Below are 26,965 nucleotides of genomic sequence, written 5' to 3' on the forward strand. Positions count from 1 at the left end.
CAAGGGTGTGCTTGACGGGCCCCTGGTGATAAGGGCACGGCTCCTTGAGCATCTTGTCGAAGAGGTTGGCACCTCCGGGGGGTTTTCGAGGGTTCTTGTACTCGGCGGCGGCGACAAGGTCCGCGTCGGCGGCGTCGCGTTTTGCTTGCGACTTCTTCTTGCCTTTCTTCTTGGCGCCGCGCTGAGTTGACGCCTCGGGGGCATCTTCCGACGGGCGGCCCTAGGGCTGCTTGTCCTTTCGGAAGATAGCCTCGACTGCCTCCTGGCCGGAGGCGAACTTGGTGGCGATGTCCATCAGCTCGCTCGCCCTGGTGGGGGTCTTGCGACCCAGCTTGCTCACCAGGTCGCGGCAGGTGGTGCCGGCGAGGAACGCGCCGATGACATCCGAGTCGGTGATGTTGGGCAGCTCAGTGCGCTGCTTCGAGAATTGCCGGATGTAGTCCCGGAGAGACTCTCCCGGCTGCTGTCGGTAGCTTCGAAGGTCCCAGGAATTCCCGGGGCGCACGTACGTGCCCTGGAAATTGCCGGCGAAAGCCTGGACTAGGTCGTCCCAGGTGGAGATCTGCCCCGGAGGCAGGTGCTCCAACCAGGCGCGAGCGGTGTCGGAGAGGAACAGGGGGAGGTTGCGGATGATGAGGTTGTCGTCGTCCGTTCCACCCAGTTGGCAGGCCAGACGGTAGTCCGCGAGCCACAGTTCCGGTCTCGTCTCCCCTGAGTACTTTGTGATAGTAGTCGGGGGTCAGAACCGGGTCAGGAACGGTGCCCGTCGGATGGCCCGGCTGAAGGCCTGCGGACCGGGCGGTTCGGGCGAGGGACTCCGATCCTCCCCGCTGTCGTAGCGTCCCCCACGCCTGGGGTGGTAGCCTCGGCGCACCCTCTCGTCGAGGTGGCCCCGACGGTCGCGATGATGGTGCTCGTTGCCGAGGCGGCCCAGGGCCGCAGGCGCGGTGTTGCGCGTGCGCCCGGTGTAGACCGAGGCTTCCCGCATGAATCGGGAAGTCGCGGCATGAGGTTCCGAGGGGTACCCCTGCCTTCGGGAGGCGGAGCTCTCGGCCCGTCGAACCGCAGCGCCCTCCAGGAGATTCTTGAGCTCGCCCTGGATTCGCCGACCCTCGGTGGTTGATGGCTCCGGCATCGCGCGGAGAAGCATCGCCGCTGCAGCCAGGTTCTGGCCGACCCCACTAGATGCGGGTGGCGGCCTGAATCGGTCGTCGTCGGCCACGCGGTGCTGGAGGCCCTGGGGTGGATGACGTATTTCTCCGGCCGAAGGTTGGCCCGCCCATGCCTGCCCGACGTCCCGGCGGATTGGCTCAAGCGCTCCTGCTCCCTCGTCGAACCTGGCCTGCGCCCCGCGGACTTGCTCGAGCTGTGGGTCGTGACCCCCCGCCGGAACGGGGACCACAACTAGCTCCCGTGGGATGTCAGCGCGAGGCACCGGCCTAGGGAGATCACCGTCCTCCGGCATGCCGAGATGATTGCCTTCGGAGGGACCCCCTAGATCGACGTGGAAACATTCGCGGCTTGGGCCGCAGTCCTCGTCGTCGAGGCTGCGGCTACCGTCGGAACAGTCGGAGAGGCAGTAGTCACATGCGGTCATGAAGTCCCGCATGGCACTGGGGTTGCCAAGTCCAGAGAAATCCCAACAGACGCGGGGGTCGCCGTCTTCCTCGGACCCAGAGGGCCCGTAGGTCGAGACGTCCGTCAGCCGGTCCCAAGGAGACCGCACGCGGAACCCCAGAGGGTTTGGACTCGCCTCTACAAGAGCGTCCGCCAAAGCGAGGTCGCTAGGCGGGTTGAAGCTGAATCCAAATGACGCAGGATGGGAATCGGTCGGTACCTTTCGGTCGATGAGCGGCGATGAAGTCACGTCGGGGACTGACTGCACCGTCGTCTCAGGTACGAGGGCGACGTCCTGCAAGCTTTTCGCAAGCACGCTGGCATCGTCCACTTGCTCGGGTTTGGCGTGTCGCGGGGAGACGGCGCTCGTCTTCGTCTCAGGCGCGAAGTCGATACCCGGTGCGCCCCTCGTTGGGGTGCCGGCGCTGTCGACTCGCTCGACAGCCGACGAGGCGCTGCCTCCTGCTTGGCCTTGGTTGCCCTGCCTTCCCCTCCGCCAACGGGGAAGAAGGCGGGACGAGCTCGAAGATTGCTCTTCCGCCACGCGGTGAAGACGTCGTCGATTCCGCCGCCGGCGGGCGGGCTGTCGGCCGCCATTGTCGTTGTCGTACGGCGGTGGAAGTAGTATCATGTCGTAGCTGCCGTCGAAGGACATGAACTCAAGACTCCCGAAATGGAGCACCGTCCCGGGTTGGAGAGGTTGTTGGAGACTGCCCATCTGGAGCTTGACGGGAAGCTGTTCGTCAACACGCAGCAGGCCCCTACCTGGCGCGCCAACTATCAGCGTTCCGAGACCAGGGGGTCCCTTGGGCCGACGAGTGAGTGTCGCTGTGTGCCCCAGCCCAGATGGGTCGAGCGCGAGGGCGAGCGCGAAGGGGGGAGAAGCGAGGCGGCCGGAGACCGGCGTGAGAGAGGTGGGAATCCCGCGGCCTTCGTGTTCGTCCCGCGCCCAGGTCGGGTGCGCTTGCAGTAGGGGGTTACAAGCGTCCACGCGGGAGAGGGAAGCGAGCGGCCCCAGGAGAGCGCCTGTCTCGTCCTCGTCCCCGCGCGGCCAACCCTCCCTAAGAGGGCCCTGGTCCTTCCTTTTATAGGCGTAAGGAGAGGATCCAGGTGTACAATGGGGGGTGTAGCAGAGTGCTACGTGTCTAGCGGGGGAGAGCTAGCGTCCTAAGTACATGCCGATGTGGCAGCCGGAGAGATTTTGGCACCCAGCTGGTGTGATGTCGTGGTCGTCGGAGGAGCGATGGAGCCTGGCGGAGGGACAGCTGTCGATGCGACTGGGTCCTTGCTGACGTCCTCTTGCTTCCGTAAGGAGGCTGAGAGCCGCCGTCGTCACAGAGTATGCGGGGCGCCATCATTGCCTATCTGGCGGAGCTAGCCAGATGGGACACCGGTCTTGTTCCCTGTGGCCCGAGTCAGCTCGGGGTAGGGTGATGATGGCGCCTCCTGTTGACGTGGCTGGCCTGCGCCCTAGGTTGGGCGATGTGGAGGCTCCTCCGAAGCCGAGGTCGAGTCTGTCTTCCATGGCCGAGGCCGAGTCCGAGCCCCTGGGTCGGGCGAGGCGGAGGTCGTCTGCAGAGGCCAGGGCGGAGCCCGAGCCCTGGGGTCGGGCGAAGCGGAGTTCGTCGTCTTCTGGGGCTGAGCCCGAGTCCGAGCACTGGGTCGGGCGGAGAGGAGTTCGCCGTCTTCCGGGACTTAGCCCGAGTCCGAGCCCTGGGTCGGGCGGAGCGGAGTTCGCCGTCTTCCGGGACTTAGCCCGAGTCCGAGCCCTGGGTCGGGCGGAGCGGAGCTTCCTATGGTGCCTTTGGCAGGGCCTGACTGCCTGTCAGTCTCACTTTGTCAAGTGGTACTGTAGTCGGAGTGGCGCAGGCGGCGCTGTCCTTCTGTCAGGCCGGTCAGTGGAGCGACGAAGTGACGGCGGTCACTTCGGCTCTGCCGGGGGGGCGCGCGTCAGGATAAAGGTGTCAGGCTACCTTTGCATTAAATGCTCCTGCGACTTGGTCGGTCGGTGCGGCGATTTAGTCAGGGTTGCTTCTTAGCGAAGGCAGGGCCTCGGGCGAACCGGAGATATGTTCGCCGTTGGAGGGGGGCCTCGGGCGAGGCGGTAATCCTCCGGGTCGGCTGCCCTTGTCCGAGGCTAGGCTCGGGCGAGGCGTGATCGAGTCGCTCGAATGGACTGATTCCTGACTTAATCGCACCCATCAGGCCTTAGCAGCTTGATGCTGATGGGGGTTACCAGCTGAGAATTAGGAGTCTTCAGGGTACCCATAATTATGGTCCCCGACAATAATATTCTTAATTTTGTGTTTTCATTAGTGCCAGGAGCACTACTCGAATCACTTGACAAAACAACTACGCGGCATTTTTCTCGCCATATCTTGCTAATCTATGAATACATTAAGTTACACAAAAATCTGAGTTGCTACTCGCTAGAACTATGACCAAAAGCACCTCACGGTGGATGATCAGTGCGGCGATTAGAGAGCGCCCAAGAACGGCCGCGTGAATCGGATGCACTAACTATGCCGCCGCCACACTGTACTTAGCGATCACAATAACTACCCTAGTTGTAACCCTGAGTCCCTGATCGATTCCACCATACGATTTCCAAACAAATGCCGCTAATCACATGTGATTTGTTTCATGGCCATATAGGCTTATTATTAGCATACTTAATTAAATTATTTTTCCTGTCCCCTAGCTCAAAATAAAAGGGTGAATTGTTTTTTGAGAGGAAAAAGAATGAATTGTTATATGGGATAGCTGACTTGCGGCGTGTAGGGGGCCGCGTCCACCACTGGATGGAGGACGGCCCCTCGCCGATAAGAAGCGGGACGCGCACACGCGTCACCATCTCAGCACATGCGCACGAACACGTCTTGTGAATCACAGCCGTTCTACTTCTACGGTGATCGTTCTCTAAGCTTCTCCCCAAAACAACTAGAATATAAACCGATATCGATAGAACTTTTTTCCCATTCGCCAGCTTCCGCTTCAGCACTCCCTAGCTAGTCTAGCAAGGACCATTTGAAGCTCTCCTTCGTTGTTTCAGTGTTACACTATCTCCAACGGCATCAGGGATGGAGCCATAAATTTTTAAACTAAACCACAGAATATAAGTTCTTTCTACGTTATATTATGCATATAAAATTTTAGGGGAGACTCTAATGCAACTCTATGAAGTAAGCAACGGTAGGGAGGCTCGAGCCCCGCCCATCCCAATGCTGCCTCCATCCCTAAACGACATCATGCACCAGATAAAAGCTCATTTATCCTATGTTTAGATAAGATTATCTCCTACATGCTCTACTAATATCCTCTAAAATGTCTCCTAAATATCGAGGACACTCGATCCGAGCCCTGCCCGCTCCACCGCTAACGACATCATGCACCACGTAAAATCTCATTTATCCTATGTTTAGACAAGATTATTGTCGGCGTTTCGAGACAGGGGGGTCCCTAAGCCGACGAGTGAGTGTGCTGTGTGCCCCAGCCCAGATGGGTCGAGCGCGTGGGCGAGCGCGAAGGGGGGAGAGGCGAGGTGGCCGGAGTCGAGCGTGAGAGAGGTGGAAGTCCCGCGGCCTTCGTGTTCGTCCCGCGCCCAGGTCAGGTGCGCTTGCAGTAGGGGGGTTACAAGCGTCCACGCGGGTGAGGGAAGCGAGCGGCCCCAAGAGAGCGCCTGTCTCGTCCTCGGTTCCGCGCGGCCAACCTTCTCTAAGAAGGCTCTGGTCCTCCCTTTTATAGTCGTAAGGAGAGGATCCAGGTGTACAATGGGGGGTGTAGCAGAGTGCTACGTGTCTAGCGGAGAGAGAGCTAGCGCCCTAGGTACATGCCAATGTGGCAGCCGGAGAGATCTTGGCACCTTGCTGGCGTGATGTCGTGGCTGTCGGAGGTGCGACGGAGCCTGGCGGAGGGACAGCTGTTGGAGCGGTCAAGTCCCTGCTGACGTCGTCCTGCTTCCGTAAGAGAGCTGGGGGCCGCCGTCGCCACAGAGCTGGTGGAGCGCCATCATTGCCCATCCGGCGGAGCTGGCCGGATGGGATGCCGGTCTTGTTCTCCGTGACCCGAGTCGATTCGGGGTAGGATGATGATGGCGCTCCCTGTTGACGTGGCGGGTCTGTGCCCTAGGCAGGGTGACGTGGGGGCTCCTCCGAAGCCGAGGTTGAGTCTGTCTTCTGTTGCCGAGGCCGAGCCCGAGCCATGGGGTCGGGCGAGGCGGAAGTCGTTCGGCCGAGGCCAGGGCGGAGTCCGAGCCCTGGGGTCGGGCGGAGCGGAGTTTCGTCGTCTTCTGGGTCTTAGCCCGAGTCCGAGCCCTGGGGTCGGGCGGAGCGGAGTTCGCCGTCTTCCGGGTCTTAGCCCGAGTCCGAGCCCTGGGGTCAGGTGGAGCGGAGTTCGCCGTCTTCCGGGTCTTAGCCCGAGTCCGAGCCCTGGGGTCGGGCGGAGCGGAGTTCGCCGTCTTCCGGGTCTTAGCCCGAGTCCGAGCCCTGGGGTCGGGCGGAGCGGAGTTCGCCGTCTTCCGGGTCTTAGCCCGAGTCCGAGCCCTGGGGTCGGGCGGAGCGGAGTTCGCCGTGGCGCCTTTGGCAAGGCCTGACTGCCTGTCAGACTCCCTCTGTCGAGTGGCACCGCAGTCGGAGTGGCGCAGGCGGCGCTGTCCTTCTGTCAGACTGGTCAGAGGAGCGGTGGAGTGACGGCGGTCACTTCGGCTCTGCCGGGGGGGCGCGTGTCAGGATAAAGGTGTCAGGCCACCTTTGCGTTAAATGCTCCTGCAATTTGGTCAGTCGGTGTGGCGATTTAGTCAAGGTTGCTTCTGAGCGAAGCCAAGGCCTCGGGCGAGCCGGTGATGTGTCCGCCGTAAAAAGGGGGGCCTCGGGCGAGACGGAAGTCTCTCGAGGTCGGCTGCCCTTGGCCGAGGCTAGGCTCAGGTGAAGCGTGATCGAGTCACTCGTGTGGACTGATCCCTGACTTAATCGTACCCATCAGGCCTTTGCAGCTTCATGCTGATGGGGGTTACCAGCTGAGAATTAGGCGTCTTGAGGGTACCCCTAATTATGGTCCCCAACAGTAGCCCCCGAGCCTCGAAGGGAGTGTTAGCACTCGCTTGGAGGCTTTCGTCGCACTTTTTTGCAAGGGGACCAGCCTTTCTCGGTTGCATTTTGTTCCGGTGGGTGCGCGCGAGCGCACCCGCCGGGTGTAGCCCCCGAGGCCTCGGAGGAGTGGTTACACTCCTTCGAGGTCTTAATACCTCGCGTAATGCTTCGGCTGGTCTGGTCGTTCCCTCATGCGAACTGGCCGTAGCCCGGGTGCACGGTCGGGGCCCAAGCTCTCGGGCTGGTATGTTGACGCTGTCAACGGGTTGGCCGGAGCCGGTTTTTGCGAGAGCAGCCCCCGAGCCTCTGCACAGGGCGAGAGGACGATCAGGGACAGACTCGACTTTTTACATACGCCCCTACGTCGCCTTTCCGCAAGGAGGAGGGGGGTGCGCCATGTTACCCTCGATGGGCACCGAACATGGTGTCTCCGGTGAGCTGCAAGCGGGTAATCTGAGTGGACGTCCGTGCCCCGTTCGTTGGGGGTCGGCTAGGGGCCTAGAGGCACGCCCAAAAGTACCTGCGGGTGATTTGCCGGACCCGGTCCCCTGGCGACGGGGTCCGAGGGCTCGATGCCTCCCTCCGATGGGATTCCGTTACAAGATCGTTCCCGCTGGTCTCGGAAATGTCCTAGGGTACCTCGGGAGCGCAGCCCGAGCCTCGGTTATGTATCGAACGTACCCCTGGTCATCCCTCGCTCGGTGTCTGAGGCGACTGTGAACCCTTCGGGGGCCAGCCTTCGAACCCCTGATCAGTAATGGGCGCGGAGCCCGAGTAGCCTGAGGCGGCCATGGAACCCTTCGGGGGGCTGGCCTTCGAACCCCTGACCAGTAGTGGGTGTCGGGCCCACGCGATCTGAGGCGACTGTTGAACCCTTCGGAGGGCCAGCCTTCGAACCCCTGATCAGTAGGGGGGGGCTCGGAGCCCGGTTCCTTCGCGGAGAAGGATCCTTTTCGGGGTATCCCCCTTTCCCGGTCCCTGTTGCAAGAGATAGAGAAAGAGGAAAAAGGAAAAGGATACGAAATCGAACGACGTGGCGTACCTTTTCTGACGCGGCTATTACGGCGAAGGCGAAGCGTCGTGCGCTCCTCCCGTCAGAGGCGCCGCCTGTCCCGCCGCGGAGTTAATGCGACGGGGCGAGTGGTTGGCGGGGCGGCCGTTGCGCGTGCGCGATCCGTTCGAGGAACGGGTCACGGGTGCACCGTCTTCACGCCGTGAGAGGAGGCTCTCTTGCTGTCCCAGGATGGGACGTGAGCCTGGCTGACGACGTGACTGCTGCGCCCGCCCGCCTGCCACCGCCATTACTGCCGGCCCACTTTCGGTCGCTTTGACCGACGCGCCAGGCTGGCGCTGTTGGGTCGTGCGCTGGGTCGCCTCAAGTCGCGGCATAGGCTCCACAACCGAAGAGGCGCGACGGCGGCACAAGTGGCGGTGCGGTTGCTTGCATGCAGCAACTGGCGCGCCGGTTGCTTGACGCGTGGGCCTGGGCTTCCAAGCTGGTGTGTCAGAAGTCGGAGAAGCGCGTCCACCTGGCGCGGTTGCATGCCGCCTGCATGGCTGCCCGCCCCTTCCGCCCGTTGGTCTGGGCAAAAGTGGGGGGTCGCTTGTAACCGCTGGGCGGTCGTGCGCACCATGCGCGGCGGTTTGGCTTCTTCTGCCCTGAGCCGGTTTGCATGACATGCGGGACCCAGCCCCCGAGTCGCAGGGGAGGGCCTTGGAGCGTGTTGGAGAAGACCCAGCCCGCGGCGTCTGGGGGCGCACGTAGGGAGAGTTGCCTTTAAAAGGAGGGAGACTCCTTTCAGAAGGCAACCATGTCTTCTTCCTCCCTTATGCGTCGTGTCTTTCCATCTTCCAAGCCCCCGGATGGGGGGTATCCGCCGCCTTTTCGCCTCCTCGTTGGAGGAACGCAACCCCATGGGGGTTGGTACCTCTCAGCCATCGTTCGGCTTCAAGGATTTTCATCACGCAGCCCGGCCGCACCCCTCCACCGGCGGTCGCCTGAGATGGCGACCTCCGGCTTGATGGTGGGGGAAAGCGAGCCGGGCTGCGGCCTCTGCCCCTCCCTCAGCCTCAAGGATTTTCATCACCAAGGCTGGGGAGGGGAGAGCGCCGAGTTGGGGTCGGCCCCCGCGCGGGCGGCGGCCTGCTCCTTCCACTCAGTGATGGGGGGAGGAGCGGGTATTGCCCGTGGCGCTGGCAGCTGCAGCGTGCCCGGTCTTCAGACGCGAGTGGCTTCGGGGCCGCTCGCGGCGCCGGCGTCTGCCACGGCAGCTGGAAGAGGTTCTTCCGCCGGCGCGATAGCCGGGGCCGGCCACGGGCTGACCTCCAACTTCTCGGCCTTCTGCCCGTCCTTGCCTCACAAGTTTTGGCATGGGCGGGGGCCTCCTGGCAGCAGCATCCGCCCTGAGGTCAGTGCTGCCGCTGTTCGACCCCCCGGAGCAGAAGTCGTCGTCGTCGCCGCTGCTGGAGCAGGTGACGGCGCGCCATTCGTCGGCCTTCCGTTGCTCCGCAGGCCTTCCCCCTCGGAGGGGGGTTGTTCGTACCTGCGGAGGGGGAACCGGAGTTCCGTTTGTAATGGCACTTCGAATGCCAGTGTTTTTTGTTCATTGTGGCTGTCGGGGCCTGAACATGTATGTAATTTCGGCACGAAGCCGTGTTTTTTCCTCATTTTCGAGCACTAAGTCTCGCCTGTTGATTATCTGAACCGCTTTACCAAGCATGAGTCGCCCCGTGTCAAGGTGACGAGTGAGGTATCCGTATCCCGGAGGCGTAGGAATCCCTCGGCCCGATCGGCCTTGTTGTCTGGGGCTCCTCTAGCTTAGTTAAAGAGACCCCTCGGCCGCCCTTCGATGGGCCGAGGCCAGGGGTAGCGATATCAGTATGAACAGAGGCGGAGTCGGCTCGAGAATGGGAACCTGGTTGGCCGGAGCCCAGTCGTGTTGTCCGTCGGTGGAGCCGACGCCAAAGTCGATCAGCCGAGGCCTCGGGTCGGGCCGGCGCCCTTGGAAGCCGGTTGGCCGAGGCCCCAGGGGTAACCAGCCGAGCCGCCTGCTCGGGCCGGATTCCCGGAGGAGTCCTTGGACCGCGTCGCCGTCCGAGGCTGGGTCGGACTTTGCTGAAGACGTCGTCGATGCCGAGGGTGCTATGGCTCCCTTCGGCGTGAAGACCCGAGCCTGCAGGATCAGATCGTCTTGTAGCGTGTGCCTTCTGCGGCCGCCGAGGCCGGAAAAAACACACCCTCGCCGCGCTTGCGAAGCTGCGTCTTTTTTCCTCTTGTTTCGAGCATCTGGACTTTGTCGGTAACAGGGATGTTTGTGTGAGCGAGAGTTGCTTCTCGTGGAAGGGACGAGTGAGGTATCCGTATCCCAGAGGCGTGGGAATCCCTCGGCTCGGTCGGCCTTGCCGTTTACGCGTACTTTCACCCGTTCATGAGGCCCTGTCCCCGACTTAGTCGAGAAAGCTTGAAGGACTGCTTCGGCAGGAGAGCTTCCGAACGTGAAGACTTGTTCAGTCCACGGAGTCGCTTTATCCGAGCGCGAGTTACTTATCGCAGAAGGTGATGAGTGAGGTATCCGTATCCCGGAGGCGTAGGAGTCCCTCGGCTCGGTCAGCCTTGGCTGCTTACGTGTACTCCGTCGTTTCCAGGATCAGCTTTCCGAAGTAGTCAAGAAGCACGAAAGAAATCCTGCTAAAAAGAGATCCTTTTTCGAGGAAAAAATTCGACGCAGAGGGGGTCTCCCCCCTTTTAGCCCCCGAGGGAGGGTCGGGCTTTGCCGAGGCTAGGCCGACCCTTCCTTGACGACTAAACTTTGCGTAGGTGCGAGGTATATGAACAACTTGAAAACATCTTAAGGGTAGAAGCGACGTAGCTGTTTGATGTTCCAAGCGTTGCCGTAGATCTCGCCTTGACTGTTGGCCAGCTTGTATGTTCCGGGCTTCAGAACTTTGGCGATGACGAATGGCCCTTCCCAGGGGGGCGTGAGCTTGTGCCTCCCTCGGGCGTCTTGCCGCAGCCGAAGCACCAGGTCGCCCACCTGGAGGTCTCGGGACCGGACCCCTCGGGCGTGGTAGCGTCGCAGGGACTGCTGGTACCGCGCCGAGTGTAGTAAGGCCCTGTCCCGAGCCTCCTCCAGCTGGTCCAGCGATTCCTCTCGGCTAGCTTGGTTGCTTTGATCGGTGTAGGCCCTCGTCCTCGGGGAGCCGTATTCCAGGTCAGTGGGCAAGATGGCTTCAGCCCCGTAGACCAGGAAAAACGGCGTGAAACCTGTGGCGCGACTCGGCGTCGTCCTTAGGCTCCAGACCACCGAGGGGAGTTCCTTCATCCATCGCTTGCCGAACTTGTTGAGGTCGTTGTAGATCCGAGGCTTGAGCCCTTGTAGAATCATGTCGTTGGTACGCTCTACTTGCCCATTCGACATGGGATGAGCCACGGTGGCCCAGTCCACCCGGATATGGTGATCCTCGCAAAAATTCAGGAATTTTTTGCCGGTGAACTGGGTGCCGTTGTCGGTGATGATGGAGTTCGGGACCCCGAAGCGATGGATGATGTTGGTGAAGAACGCCACCGCCTGCTCGGACCTGATGCTGTTCACAGGTCGGACCTCGATCCACTTGGAGAATTTGTCGATGGTGACCAGCAGGTGCGTGTAGCCCCCGGGCGCCTTCTGCAAGGGACCGACGAGGTCCAGACCCCATACAGCGAAGGGCCAGGTGATGGGTATCGTCTGCAGAGCCTGAGCGGGCAGGTGAGTCTGCTTCGCATAGAATTGGCACCCTTCGCAGGTGCGGACAATTCTAGTGGCGTCAGCCACCGCCGTTGGCCAGTAGAAGCCTTGCCGGAAAGCATTCCCGACAAGGGCTCGGGGAGCTGCGTGGTGGCCGCAAGCCCCCGAGTGTATCTCTTGCAGCAGTTCCCGACCTTCGGCGATGGAGATGCATCGCTGGAGGATGCCCGAGGGGCTGCGATGGTAGAGCTCCTCTTCATCGCCCAGCAAGACGAATGACTTGGCGTGTCGCGCTACCCGCCGAGCCTCGACTTGGTCGAGGGGTAGCTCTCCTCGATGGAGATATTGCAGGTACGGGGCCTGCCAATCTCGATCTGGCGTGGCCCCGCTCTGCTCTTCCTCGACGTCCAGTGCCTCGCCCTCGGGGGCCGAGGGTACCTCGGGCTGTGCCGAGGGTGCCTCGGGCTGAGCCGAGGGTACCTCGGGCTCGGGCGCGTCGTCGATCTTGACGGAGGGTTGATGCAGATCCCGGGAGAAGACGTCCGGGGGGACCGTAGTTCGCCCCGAGGCTATTTTAGCCAGCTCGTCTGCAGTTTCGTTGTAGCGCCGAGCGATGTGGTTGAGCTCGAGCCCGAAGAACTTGTCTTCCAGGCGTCGAACCTCGTCGGAGTAGGCCTCCATCTTCGGGTCGCGGCAGTGGGAGTTCTTCATGACTTGGTCGATGACGAGCTGCGAATCACCGCGGGCGTCGAGGCGTCTGACCCCTAGCTCGATGGCGATCCGCAACCCGTTGACCAGAGCTTCGTACTCGGCCACATTGTTGGACACCGGGAAATGGAGGCGCAGCACGTAGCGCAAGTGCTTTCCGAGGGGCGAGATGAAGAGCAGGCCCGCGCCGGCTCCTGTCTTCATCAGTGACCCATCGAAAAACATGGTCCAGAGCTCCGGTTGGATCGGAGCCGTCGGCAACTGGGTGTCGACCCATTCGGCCATGAAGTCCGCCAACACCTGGGACTTGATGGCCTTCCGAGGGGCGAACGAGATCGTTTCGCCCATGATTTCCACCGCCCACTTTGTGATCCTGCCCGAGGCCTCTCGGCACTGGATGATCTCCCCCAGGGGGAAGGATGACACCACAGTTACCGGATGAGACTCGAAGTAGTGTCGCAGCTTCCGCCTTGTCAGGATCACAGCATACAGCAGCTTTTGAACTTGTGGGTAGCGGATCTTGGTCTCGGACAGCACTTAGCTGACGAAGTAGACCGGCCTCTGAACGGGCAATGCATGCCCTTCCTCTTGCCTCTCGACTACAATCGCGGCGCTAACCACCTGAGTGGTCGCGGCGACGTAGACCAAGAGGGCTTCTCCATCCGCCGGGGGCACCAAGACAGGCGCCTTTGTAAGGAGCGCCTTCAGGTTGCCGAGGGCTTCCTCGGCCTCAAGGGTCCAAGCGAAACACTCGGCCTTCCTTAAGAGGCGGTACAGGGGCAGACCTCTTTCGCCGAGGCGTGAGATGAAGCGGCTCAGGGCCGCGAGGCATCCCATGACCCTCTGTACACCTTTTAAGTCCTTGATGGGTCCCATGCTGGTGATGGCCGCGATCTTCTCCGGGTTGGCTTCAATGCCTCGCTCGGAGACGATGAACCCTAGGAGCATGCCTCGGGGCACCCCGAAGACACACTTCTCAGGATTGAGCTTGACTCCTTTCGCCTTGAGACATCGGAATGTCACTTCAAGGTCAGAGAGGAGGTCGGAAGCCTTCCTTGTCTTGACTACGATGTCATCGACGTAGGCCTCGACTGTGCGACCGACGTGTTCGCCGAACACATGGTTCATGCACCGCTGGTACGTCGCGCCCGCATTCCTCAAACCGAACGGCATGGTGACATAGCAGTACATGCCGAACGGCGTGATGAAAGAAGTCGCGAGCTAGTCGGACTCTTTCATCCGGATCTGGTGATACCCTGAGTAGGCATCGAGGAAGGACAGGGTTTCGCACCCAGCGGTGGAATCCACGATTTGGTCGATGAGAGGCAGAGGGTAGGGAACCTTCGGACATGCTTTGTTGAGACCAGTGTAGTCTACACACATCCGCCATTTCCCCCCTTTCTTCCTCACAAGCACAGGGTTGGCAAGCCATTCGGGATGGAATACCTCTTTGATGAACCCTGCTGCCATTAGCTTGTGGATCTCTTCGCCAATCACTCTGCGCCTCTCCTCGTCGAATCGGCGCAGAGGCTGCCTGACGGGTCGGGCTCCAGCTCGAATATCCAGCGAGTGCTCGGCGACATCCCTCGGTATGCCGGGCATGTCCGAGGGACTCCACGCAAAGACGTCGGCGTTTGCGCGGAGAAAGTCGACGAGCACTGCTTCCTATTTGGGGTCGAGCCCGGAACCGATCCGGACCTGCTTGGAGGTGTCGCCGCTGGGGTCGAGAGGGACGGCCTTAACCGTCTCCGCTGGCTCGAAGTTGCCGGCATGGCGCTTCACGTCTGGCACCTCCTTGGAGAGGTTCTCCAAGTCGGCGATGAGGGCCTCGGACTCGGCGAGGGCCTCGGCGTACTCCACGCACTCCACGTCGCATTCGAACGCGTGTTTGTACGTGGGGCCGACGGTGATGACCCCGTTGGGGCCCGGCATCTTGAGCTTCAGGTAGGTGTAGTTGAGGACGGCCATGAACTTCGCGTAGCATGGCCTCCCTAGTACGGCGTGGTAGGTCCCTCGGAACCCGACCACCTCGAATGTCAGGGTCTCCCTTCGGAAGTTGGAGGGCGTCCCGAAGCAGACGGGGAGGTCGAGTCGCCCGAGGGGCTGGACGCGCTTCCCAGGGATGATCCCGTGGAAGGGCGCAGCGCCTGCTCGGACGGAGGACAGATCGACGCGCAGGAGCTTGAGGGTCTCGGCGTAGATGATGTTGAGGCAGCTGCCCCCATCCATCAGGACCTTGGTGAGCCTGACATTGCCGACAACGAGGTCGACGACGAGCGGGTATTTCCCCGGGCTCGGCACATGGTCGGGGTGGTCGGCCTGGTCGAAGGTGATGGGCTTGTCGGACTAGTCTAGGTAGACTGGTGCCGCCACCTTCACCGAGCAGACCTCCCGGCGCTCTTGCTTGCGGTGCCGAGCCGAGGCATTCGCCGCATGCCCTCCATAGATCATGAAGCAGTCGCGGACCTCGGGGAACTCTCCTGCTGGGTGATCTTCATTCTTGTCGTCGTCGCGGGCCCTGCCACCCTCAGCGGGTGGCCCGGCCCTGTGGAAGTGACGCCGAAGCATAACGCACTCCTCGAGGGTGTGCTTGACGGGCCCCTGATGGTAGGGGCACGGCTCCTTGAGCATCTTGTCGAAGAGGTTCGCACCTCCGGGGGGCTTCCGAGGGTTCTTGTACTCGGCGGCGGCGACAAGGTCCGCGTCAGCGGCGTCGCGTTTCGATTGCGACTTCTTCTTGCCCTTCTTCTTGGCGCCGCGCGGAGCAGACGCCTCGGGAGCCTCTTCCGATGGGCGGCCCTGGGGCTGCTTGTCTTTTCGGAAGATAGCCTCAACCGCCTCCTGGCCAGAGGCGAACTTGGTGGCGATGTCCATCAGCTCGCTCGCCCTGGTGGGGGTCTTGCGACCCAGCTTGCTCACCAGGTCGCGGCATGTGGTGCCGGCGAGGAACGCGCCGATGACATCCGAGTCGGTGATGTTGGGCAGCTCGGTGCGCTGCTTCGAGAATCGCCGGATGTAGTCCAGGAGCGACTCCCCCGGCAGTTGCCGGCAGCTTCGAAGGTCCCAGGAATTCCCGGGGCGCACGTATGTGCCCTGGAAATTGCCAGCGAAGGCTTGGACCAAGTCGTCCCAGTTGGAGATCTGCCCCGGAGGCAGGTGCTCCAACCAGGCGCGAGCAGTGTCGGAGAGGAACAGGGGGAGGTTACGGATGATGAGGTTGTCGTCGTCCATCCCACCCAGTTGGCAGGCAAGGCGGTAGTCCGCGAGCCACAGTTCCGGTCTCGTTTCCCCCGAGTACTTCGTGATAGTAGTCGGGGGTCGGAACCGGGTCGGGAATGGCGCCCGTCGGATGGCCCGACTGAAGGCCTGCGGACCGGGTGGTTCGGGCGAGGGACTCCGATCCTCCCCGCTGTCGTAGCGCTCCCCACGCCTGGGGTGGTAGCCTCGGCGCACCCTTTCGTCGAGGTGGGCCCGACGGTCGCGCCGATGGTGCTCGTTGCCGAGGTGGCCCGGGGCCGCAGGCGCGGTGTTGCGCGTGCGCCCGGTGTAGACCGAGGCTTCCCGCATGAATCGGGAAGTCGCGGCATGAGGTTCCAAGGGATATCCTTGCCTTCGGAAGGCAGTGCTCTCGGCCCGTCGGGCCGCAGCGCCTTCCAGGAGATTCTTGAGCTCTCCCTGGATTCGCCGACCCTCGGTGGTTGATGGCTCCGGCATCGCGCGGAGGAGCATCGCTGCGGCTGCCAGGTTCTGACCAACCCCGCTGGATGCGGGCGGCGGCCTGACCCTGGCATCGTTGGCGACGCGGTGCTGGAGACCTTGGGGCAGGTGACGTATTTCTCTGGCCAGGGGTTGGCCCGCCCATACCTGCCCGACGTCCCGACGGATCGGCTCAAGCGCTCCTGTTCCCTCGTTGAGCCTGGCCTGCGCCTCGCGGACTTGCTCGAGTTGTGGGTCGTAACCCCCCGCCGGAGCGGGGACCACAGCTAGCTCCCGTGGGATGTCGGCGCGAGGCACCGGTCTAGGAAGATCACCGTCCTCCGGCATGCCGAGATGGTTGCCTTCGGAGGGATCCCCTAGCTCGATGTGGAAACATTCGCGGCTTGGGCCACAGCTCTCGTCGCCAAGGCTGCGGCTTCCGTCGGAACAGTCGGATAGGCAGTAGTCACATGCGGTCATGAAGTCCCGCATGGCACTGGGGTTGCCAAGTCCGGAGAAATCCCAACAGATGCTGGGATCGTCATCTTCCTCGGACCTTTTGGTCGACGAGGAGCGACGTAGTCACATCGGGGACTGGTTGCACCGTCATCTCAGGTACGAGGGCGACGTCCTGCAGGCTTTCCGCGAGCGCGCTGGCGTCGTCTTCTTGTTCGGGGTCAGCGTGTCGCGGGGGGACGGCGCTTGCCTCCGTCTTGAACGCGAGGTCGACGTCCGGCGTGCCTTCCGTCGGGGCGTCGGGGGCGTCGATTCGCTCGACGGCCAACAAAGCGCGGCCTCCCGCCTGGCCTTGATGGCCCCGCCTCCTCCCCCGTTGGCGGGGGAGAGGACGGTGCGAGCCCGAATGTTGCTCTTCCACCATGCGGGGAAGATGTCGTCGATTCCGCCGCCGGCGGGCGGGTTGTCGGCCGCCATTGTCGTCGTCGCGCGGCGGTGGAAGAAGTATCATGTCGTAGCTGCCGTCGAAGGACATGAACTCAAGAGTCCCGAAACGAAGCACCGCCCCGGGCCGGAGAGGTTGCTGGAGACTGCCCATCTGGAGCTTGACAGGGAGCTGTTCGTCAGCACGCAGCGTGCCCCTACCTGGCGCGCCAACTGTCGGCGTTTCGAGACAGGGGGGTCCCTAAGCCGACGAGTGAGTGTGCTGCGTGCCCCAGCCCAGATGGGTCGAGCGCGTGGGCGAGCGCGAAGGGGGGAGAGGCGAGGTGGCCGGAGTCGAGCGTGAGAGAGGTGGAAGTCCCGCGGCCTTCGTGTTCGTCCCGCGCCCAGGTCAGGTGCGCTTGCAGTAGGGGGGTTACAAGCGTCCACGCGGGTGAGGGAAGCGAGCGGCCCCAAGAGAGCGCCTGTCTCGTCCTCGGTTCCGCGCGGCCAACCTTCTCTAAGAAGGCCCTGGTCCTCCCTTTTATAGTCGTAAGGAGAGGATCCAGGTGTACAATGGGGGGTGTAGCAGAGTGCTACGTGTCTAGCGGAGAGAGAGCTAGCGCCCTAGGTACATGCCAATGTGGCAGCCGGAGAGATCTTGGCACCTTGCTGGCGTGATGTCGTGGCTGTCGGAGGTGCGACGGAGCCTGGCGGAGGGACAGCTGTTGGAGCGGTCAAGTCCCTGCTGACGTCGTCCTGCTTCCGTAAGAGAGCTGGGGGCCGCCGTCGTCACAGAGCTGGTGGAGCGCCATCATTGCCCATCCGGCGGAGCTGGCCGGATGGGATGCCGGTCTTGTTCTCCGTGACCCGAGTCGATTCGGGGTAGGATGATGATGGCGCTCCCTGTTGACGTGGCGGGTCTGTGCCCTAGGCAGGGTGACGTGGGGGCTCCTCCGAAGCCGAGGTTGAGTCTGTCTTCTGTTGCCGAGGCCGAGCCCGAGCCATGGGGTCGGGCGAGGCAGAAGTCGTTCGGCCGAGGCCAGGGCGGAGTCCGAGCCCTGGGGTCGGGCGAGGCGGAGTTTCGTCGTCTTCCGGGTCTTAGCCCGAGTCCGAGCCCTGGGGTCGGGCGGAGCGGAGTTCGCCGTCTTCCGGGTCTTAGCCCGAGTCCGAGCCCTGGGGTCGGGCGGAGCGGAGTTCGCCGTCTTCCGGGTCTTAGCCCGAGTCCAAGCCCTGGGGTCGGGCGGAGCGGAGTTCGCCGTGGCGCCTTTGGCAAGGCCTGACTGCCTGTCAGACTCACTCTGTCGAGTGGCACCGCAGTCGGAGTGGCGCAGGCGGCGCTGTCCTTCTGTCAGACTGGTCAGAGGAGCGGTGGAGTGACGGCGGTCACTTCGGCTCTGCCGGGGGGGGCGCGTGTCAGGATAAAGGTGTCAGGCCACCTTTGCGTTAAATGCTCCTGCAATTTGGTCAGTCGGTGTGGCGATTTAGTCAAGGTTGCTTCTGAGCGAAGCCAAGGCCTCGGGCGAGCCGGTGATGTGTCCGCCGTAAAAAGGGGGGCCTCGGGCGAGACAAAAGTCTCTCGAGGTCGGCTGCCCTTGGCCGAGGCTAGGCTCAGGTGAAGCGTGATCGAGTCACTCGTGTGGACTGATTCCTGAATTAATCGTACCCATCAGGCCTTTGCAGCTTCATGCTGATGGGGGTTACCAGCTGAGAATTAGGCGTCTTGAAGGTACCCCTAATTATGGTCCCCGACAATTATTTCCTATATATCCTATGTTTAGACAAGATTATCTCCTATATACTCTACTAATGTCCTCTAAAATGTCTCCTAAATATCGAGGACACTCCATCCGAGCCCCGCCCGCCCCACCGCTGCCTCTGTCCCTTAACGACATCATGCATCACATAAAAGCTCATTTATCCTATGTTTAGATAAGATTATCTCCTATATGCTCTACTAATGTCCTCTAAAATGTCTCCTAAATATCAAGGACACTCCATCCTGTTTCTATGTAGAGACTCCTCTACTCTATATATTTTCATAATTTAGATAACGGATTAAACAAGATTTTTAAGAACGTATATAATATATTTTGGGGGTATGATAAATATGCACGTACCAAAAAACTATATCGAAATGTTTAACGTTATTAGAGAGAAATAAAAAGAAAACCTTTTATACAAGTGTATAAAGGGATATAGAGTAGAAATATAAAAGATATGGTTTAAGATACTTGGGAAGCTATGACATCTCCCTCATGCAGCGCTATTTAACACAGCAGCAGCCGACTGCAACTAATAAATGCCAATACAATGGATCAAACCATCAAATACAAAACAGATATATCGTGGGTGGACTTTCACATGCATAATCATACGATCGAAGTGCAGATATCTATAAACTGCAGCCAGGGAATAAGGGTGCCGTTTGGTTTACATATTTGTAACGTAATGGGTAACTGATAACGTTAAATCATGTTTGTTTTAGTTCAATCGTAATCCGATACCACACTAAAAATTAATACCAACCTATTCAAATTTGTTACCATTAGTAATCGATCGTAAACCGTTAGCATTACCATTTACGTTACATTTTTTGAACCAAACAGCACAAAGGTTGGACGAGAATGGTCGACTAGGCCGATGGGAATTTGTTTCAGCACAAGAAATTTGACTACAATTATTTAGTTGTAAACCAATGATCAACCGTAATATACCACACAAAAGTCCACTTGACCATGATCCCATATCTTAATAACCTGGACCTGAACATCAGTGAACTGCACAAAATAAAAACCTAATAAATAAGAGAAAGTTTAAATGCACTAAAACTAATAGTTAGTTACTAAAATTAGTGCAAGATATTCAAATAATTTAGCTAATAGTTTATTTATTAGTTATTCAACAGCTATTTATTAGCTAGCTAATTCTGTTAGCATTTTTTAGCCAACTAACTATTAGCTCCAATGCATTTAAACACCCGTAAATTATACTTCCTTGGTTCTTTTTTATTTATCAACGTTTAGTTCAGAAATGAAGAAATGAACTACAAGATAAATTTTCGAAAACGGAAGTATTATTAATATAATATGAACCGTACTGCAGGATTGCGAATTTCTGACCCGGCTGTTTCTCACTCACCGCCGGCCAAGGCCACACAAATTGGTGACAAAAAAAAACCCGCGCAGCGTGGTCCGCCGCACCTTCTCCATCGTCAGCTTCACCCCCACGCTGCACTTTCTCCATCGTCACTTGGTGAGCTTCACGCCTTCACTTTCCGTCTGAAGTTGTAGCTCCTAACGAACTCAAAGTGCTTCGACCAGGTTAAAACCCACTTGCACTCCACACTATGCATACGGTCATGGAGCATGCAGCTCATCTGCATTGCTTTTGCCATAACTACAAAAATTTCAGCACAACTGAACCCTTTTCCCCAGAAGAGACCTGGATCAAGAATGTCCACTCAAGCAAAAGCCTTTAAGACGATGAGCATGGAAAGCATATGGTCGCTTATTTTAATCATCACCATTGGCTAGCACTAACAAAATAAACATTCAGTTCATCAGAGAGTTGAACCACACAATCACTCGGTCCTCCATGTCCACCCTGGTGGGTGCTGATCCCTGCAGATGGACATTCCATTACCAGACATACCCGAAGCACAAATGAACATGTCTTTGGAGTAGCATACAAAGGAACAACCATAGAGCCACTCATCACCTCATCATTGCCTTCAAAACGAGAAAATTCTAGGAAGGTATGTTGCACAGATTCACCAATGGTCATGCGGAGCCACAGTCGATGGTGACCAGATATGTTCCACAGAGATATTTTAAAGCTGACACCCACCGGTAATCCACAAATGTATTGTAATGGATTTTCAGAATCGTTATCACAGACCCGCAACATTGCACTTATCACTTTAAGCATTCCAAAGTCTGTTGTTGGTTTCAGATGGAAGAGTTGAAACAAATTGTTGATGTTGCCAATCAGATTATCTCCAATACGGTTGGTATCACAGGCCTTCTTAATTTCTCCACTGAAGTCAGACAGTTCACAGGACCCATCAGCACACAGATCCTCTAAGCGATTAATTACCCAGAGCACCTTACCCAGAACTACCTTGGAACACACTGCAATCTTTGAGAGTCTACATAAATGAGCTATCAAAGAAAGCTCCAAAACTTGGACCTCCAATACTCTATTTAATCCAATATAACAATATTTCATCCTCCTTACAGACATATCCAACCTCTCCAGTAAAATATCAAGTGACGTTAGGCCACAAGTATAAGGCTTGTCCAACTGAATCAACTGCCATATTTCAACAATGAATAATATTGCATCAAGATACTCACTCAGAAAGCTCAATAATGCACCAATTGATCCAGAAGAATTTTCTGCCAATAATCTCAGCTCTTCTTTGCATGTTCTACAATCAAGAAAAACTCAATTCAAAAGATATTTAACTATATAGAGAATAAATCCAATGTTACCTTGGGTTGGAGTGTTACCAACGCAAGATTGCACACCAAGTGCATACAAAAATTCCACAAAAAATATGGATGGATAATAGCACGCTATCATCGACCATCACGTAAAATTTGGGGTTAAACAGTAATACTGGATATGTACTCAAGTAATATAGAATAGTTTGGTTGTGTGCAAAAGGAAAAGGAGTTGTTAGTACCTGAAAATAGTTCGAACTTCACAAACATTGCACGACATTCTCATAGTCCAGACTCCTTCAACTATTTCTAGTATGGATTTCATTACCAGAACTTCATCTAGACATTTGGCTTCCTTTGCAGTGTTTTCTATATGGGCACCAATTTTCACTGTTTCAACATTGCAGCTTTCAGATTCTCCAAACTCTGCAGATACTGACCTGTTTTCCCAAAATGGCATTCCACCTTTATGATACAAGTAAGATAAGAGTGAATCCTGATCAACCTCTCCTAGTGCGCATGAGATCTTCTCCAGTAGGGGAATTGCATACGAGAAGATAATCGAAGGTATACCCAGCTGCTTGTGCTTATCATCAGAAAAAGGTGCTGAAATAGACACTATTAACAATGCTTTGACCCTTGGTTTGTCCAAGATAAGCTCTCCGTCAGATGCCATAGTAATCTATGATATGCAGATAAAATAACATTAGAATACATTCCTCAGAAAAGAATGCAAAAGATACAATGGAGGAAATTGTAGAAATACCAAACCCAGATATTGGTGCATCTAACTAGACAGTTGTTACAGATTGACATAGCAAATTCAAGTATAGAGAAAGGTACAACTAGCAACATTATTCTCAGATGGCACACATGTAAATACAGCTGGAAGTTAGAAATTGAATACCTCTTTGGCCAAATGTTTAGCTATGTTAGCTGAAAAGCTCCCATGGTTCTTACCAATGGAAAACATAATACCATATATATCCTCTTCCTGCATGAAATAAATAAATCTAGTTTAATCATGAAAGAGTGAATATATTAGATGCTGAGTTGCTGACATATAACATAAATTTAAGAGATCTGAAAAACTGTGATGATTGTTTTTCAGCAAAGGTGTGGTACTAAGATACCTCTGGATACTTCTCCAAACTTGTAACAAGACCATCAACTGCAGATTTGAATATTTGAAGTTTTGGCATGTTGACTAACCCAAAGATCTTGCGTGCTGCATCTCGAATTAAGACATTGGCATCAACCAGCAACCCAAGAAACTACAAAAACAGTTATACATACATAAGGTCAGAGATTTTTACTAGCATTTAGCAATATCAATAGCAAAGATATGTCTAGATTATTTGAAAGATCTTTTTAAACAGGTACAAACCCAATTATAAGTCATTCAGAATCCAGAGAGAACTTTCAACAAAAACAAGATTCAAACCTGCTTCGTCTTTTGATTATGCATGCTTTTCATCTACTTAAAAGCTAGAGCTAAGGTTGCTTTGTGACAGTAAAATGCACAAGAATCGAAAAATATGGACCCGCCACTTTAGGAACTACAAAACCGAACTGTTTTGACCGAAAATTATATTTGCACGAATGTTTCATATTCTGGCTAAGTCCATTATCCTTGCATTATTGCATATATGTTCATGGTCAAATATTGTTTTATATTGTTCCCTTGAAAATTACATGTTCAACTGTACATATCACTATCAGCAAAGATTTCTCTGAATAATATCTGTGCCAATACTCTTTCTTTAATACGCTGGTACAGTGGTATTGGCTTGAGGATCTCTGGCTAGTGGCTACAAAATATTTTCCTACAATTGCAACAAAATATTTCAGTGAATAGCATGGTTGCATGATAAACTGAGGATATAAAAAATATATCCTGATACGCAGCTCTCCTGCATGCTTGAGAAAAAAATCTTCATTCTATCCAAGAACCTGTGATATCATTACAAGGCATATCTTATAAACAGAGTATGAAAAAATGACTAGCTATGAATTAAAAAGAGTGCCATAGGACTAACATGCGGCATGTGGTACCTAAGGAGTGGCCAATTATATATATATATATATATATATATATATATATATATATATATATATATATATATATATATATATATATATATATATATATATATATATATATATATATATATATATATATATATATATATATATATATATATATATATATATATATATATATATATATATATGCAGATTACTTGCCAAACTATGTTCATAGTTAATATACCATATGCATGTGCTTCTCCTGCACACTCAAACATCCATATGTTGCCATACTAAATAGTGCTTCCAGAGCCTGCAGCCTAACTGCTTCTGTATCATCATTCATCATGTCCATCAACAAGTCCAAGGCCTTCTCTGTGTACTGAGTAGAAAACTTTGCCAGCGCTCCTAATGATTTGCAGGCAGTTCTTCTCACCTGTAATGTGAAAGCAATAAAATAAAATAATTGCAATTTTAGGAAAAATGATACTACAAGATAATGACAGAACCTCGTAAAATTCATCTTCAACTCCATGGGAAAAAATCCCAGCAGCACAGGGAATTTTTAGTTTAGGAGGTAATTTTTGGCCGTTGATGATAGAAACACCCATCCTGTCAGTTTTCATGACCTTCTTTTCTAGCGATTGTAGCAGAACACCCTCAGAAACTCGTTGCATTTTACCAAGTGCAGCGAATGCTTCCATTCTCACCTGCGTGCACATGTCCCTAGCCATGGAGCTTAGCTGAGTAGAGAAGAAAGAGGAAGCATAAGCATTGCAGTGAAACGAAGCGTGCTATTTACAGACAAAGTGTTTGTATATTTTGTTAAGAAAAATTGTAAAGAATACTTCAACACTATAGAAGAAAGTACTTCAATATTAGACATTATTTCAGGTTCAACACTTTCTCTTTTATAATATCACATGGATCTCTGCTGATATGAATCCAATGGTAAGCAGTGGGAGGCATGTCTTACTCCCTCTGTCTCACAAAGAGACCTTATAGCATTCAAAATTTCTCCCAAAAAAGACACCGTAGACTATATAACACTGCTCAGCACTGTCTACCATTGTCCACCAGTACTTTGAGGGGTATCCAAGTCATTTTGTCTGATCCTTAATTTGCGATACAAATCTTTTAATGTCTTTCTTTGTAGGACGGACATAAGCAAATACAAAAACATCAAATGTTGCCTGAACAGGGAACCATGTAAATGCATGCTTATTTTTACTGCCATTCATTTCTACTGTACTGTAAACCTGTAATACCAGCTGCAGCACAAAGTGTGCCAACCATACCTGTAGGAAAATCATGTCCATCAGGTCACCATAGCCATTGGCATCAAAATCCAATCTCGCTGAAATATTTCGAGCACACGCGTCCACCTATACACAGGGGGGCAGGAGACTTCCTCAATACCTCAGATTTAAGCCAACTAATTGACCTCACAGAGGCATCCAAACGCAACAAAATATATTTACGAAACGACAAAACCTCACCAATCGCACAACGGCTAACCTGACGCCATTGTCGTCGTCCCTCATGAGCTCCACCGCGCATTTGTAGCAACAGTCCGTGATCGCTGCGCTGACACAGCTGCTGGTGTCGACCTTCTCAAGGACCGCGGTGAGTCCACGGAGCGCTCCTGCCCGCGCCAGCGGGTAAATTCCTCCGGACACCGACACAAGAGCTCGTACGTCCGCCTCGACGCATGGAACGCAGCCGCCGGAATCGGACGGCTCCGCCGCAACCCTAGGACGCTTAGCGAAGGACGTGGAAGGATCGGACGCGGCGAGGCGCTCGTTGGTGGGGCCACGGTGTTCTCGAGCCGAGGAGGCAGCAGCGGTGAGGTGGGCGGAGGAGAGGGGGTGCGGGTCGCCCATGGGATTGGGAGGCGGTGATGGAGCGGCGAAGAGGAGAGCGCTCCGGCGGGAAGTGGGAAAAGGGTTGGGGCCTGAGGGGGGGTTGGCTCCTTCTGGTGTGGGATAGCCGGACGGGAGTACGGGACACAGCGGAGAGAGGTTTGAGATGGGCTGCGCCTGTTGGCACGGGGGGCAACTCCACGAGCGCGTCCACATGTACAGTCGTCGTTGGAACTAGGGATCAAAATGGTTTCGTAATTTTTCGGTATTCTGAAAATCGATTTCGAATTTTTTCGATCGGATTCACAGGTAACGGTATTTTTCAAAAATAGAATCGATTTTCGGAATTTTCTATCAGAATTGGTGTGGTGTTTTACCGACCATTTCCTTCGGTAACCGGTTTTTCTCGAAAATTACCGGATTTGTGTCTCAGAATTTTCCAGAATTGTGTCTCGGAATTTTTCAGCATGTGATTTTTTCGCATCTCCTGTACGTCTCTGGATAAGGATTACTTATTTTTGTATTTTTTGGATGCCTTAAGATTTTTTGCGATAGATGGTGTTGGAAGACAGTTGAGATTAACGATTTGGTCTCTCGAACGAATCCATCCTTTTCTATGCACATGTTATGTATTAGTAATATATAATGATAGAGAGCCGATAGTCTGTCTTTTCCACACACTAAATTTTAGAGTTTTCCTGTGAGGCTATGAAAAAACTCTTTATGTGAGGAAAAAATATTTCATGAGTAAGCATGTCATGTCAGCTAAATCGAGTGGATATTATGAATTGTGAACTTTGAGTATGTGAACTTGTGATCTTTATGAACTTGTTATACTGTGAACTTGTTATATTGTGAACTTGTGATATTTGTAAACTTTTTATATTATAAATTCGTGATCCTTGTGAACTTGTTATATTGTGAACTTGTTATATCATGAATTGTGAACTTGTGGTCTTTGTGATCTTTTGTCAACTTTATTGTATTGTGAAGTTTGATATGTTTACCGATCGTCTTTTAGATTTCGACCGTTACCGGTGTTTTTTTCGCACCGAACTTTCGTTTCCGATGTTTCCGAAATACCAATATCGTTTCCGTTTCCGGAGTTACCGTTTTCGATTTTGTTTCCGATAAAAAAATATGAAAACGGTAATGGTTTTAGTGTTTACCGACCATTTTCATCCCTAATTGGAACTGCTTCACTTTACAATGAGATCAATGTCACAACGCCGAGAGCTACATCGACCACCAAACCACGTCTGCATCGATAGAAAACACGCTTTGTTAGGTTAGCTGCTCGAGTATGATGAGGAATGCACAACACGGGCCCCACCCCATCAGCGCTCGAGGTAGGGCGAGAACGCGCGAAACGTCTCCGACCCAGGGTTCTTAGGGAAAGAGACCCGAAAGGCCGATCATTTGCCATCGGTGCAACCAGTGTCATGGAGGACGCTTCGACCCCGATGAGGACCGAAGCCTGAGCCCGCCTCCGCCAGGCCCACAGACTTTTGGCCACCACATCCTCCACGCACCATTGTTGCACGGTATAGGACGCTCACGGATATTGCGAAGTAGTCAGAAGAATCGAACCTTAGCCTATGGCTGGGGGATTACCGGCTAGCGTGCCAAGCGGGAGGGGCGGACCACAACGACTTTGTGATCCAGAACCTCCTCCTGTATTTGGCGTACCTGTCCCGAGTGTGGATGGAGAATATGAGGCTTGGATGTATCCAAAACTAGGCCAGTTTTGAAAAAAATCGTCAGAAATTTCCAGGGCACATACGCATCCAAGCAACCCATGTGACCTCAGGAACTGTCCTCACGTTGTACAAGTCATCCCCTGACCTCACAAGTCTCTATGTAAATGATGCACATATTTAGGGGGGGATATACTACAACTTGATTCCTTTGAGACTAAC

General features: G+C 55.2%; 1 protein-coding gene across 5 annotated transcripts; it reads right to left on the reverse strand.

Moving 5' to 3' along the window:
- Positions 1–19,220: 19,220 nt before the first annotated feature.
- On the reverse strand, positions 19,221–25,192 carry LOC103634479 (protein SIEL). Of its 5 annotated transcripts, none has more exons than XR_556683.4 (9): positions 24,684–25,192; positions 24,483–24,569; positions 23,694–23,927; positions 23,429–23,620; positions 22,290–22,430; positions 22,064–22,150; positions 21,399–21,838; positions 19,850–21,140; positions 19,221–19,488 (listed from the first exon to the last, which is right to left on the reverse strand). XR_556683.4 is itself a non-coding variant. In XM_008656111.3 (9 exons), exons 1-9 carry the CDS (start codon positions 25,065–25,067, stop codon positions 20,263–20,265), a joined length of 2,346 nt encoding a protein of 781 aa, XP_008654333.1. In that variant the 5' UTR covers positions 25,068–25,165; the 3' UTR covers positions 19,746–20,262. The 5 variants fall into 5 exon arrangements, 4 of the variants coding, with proteins under 4 accessions (XP_008654333.1, XP_035819265.1, XP_008654328.1 ...); XM_008656111.3 differs by lacking the exon at positions 19,221–19,488 and having other exon boundaries at positions 19,746–20,331; positions 20,429–21,140; positions 24,684–25,165; XM_035963372.1 differs by lacking the exon at positions 19,221–19,488 and having other exon boundaries at positions 19,746–20,331; positions 20,429–21,140; positions 24,703–25,137.
- Between the last annotated feature and the right edge of the window lie 1,773 nt (positions 25,193–26,965).

Source organism: Zea mays, chromosome 1, assembly GCF_902167145.1.
Source record: "Zea mays cultivar B73 chromosome 1, Zm-B73-REFERENCE-NAM-5.0, whole genome shotgun sequence".
Lineage (NCBI taxonomy): Eukaryota > Viridiplantae > Streptophyta > Magnoliopsida > Poales > Poaceae > Zea > Zea mays.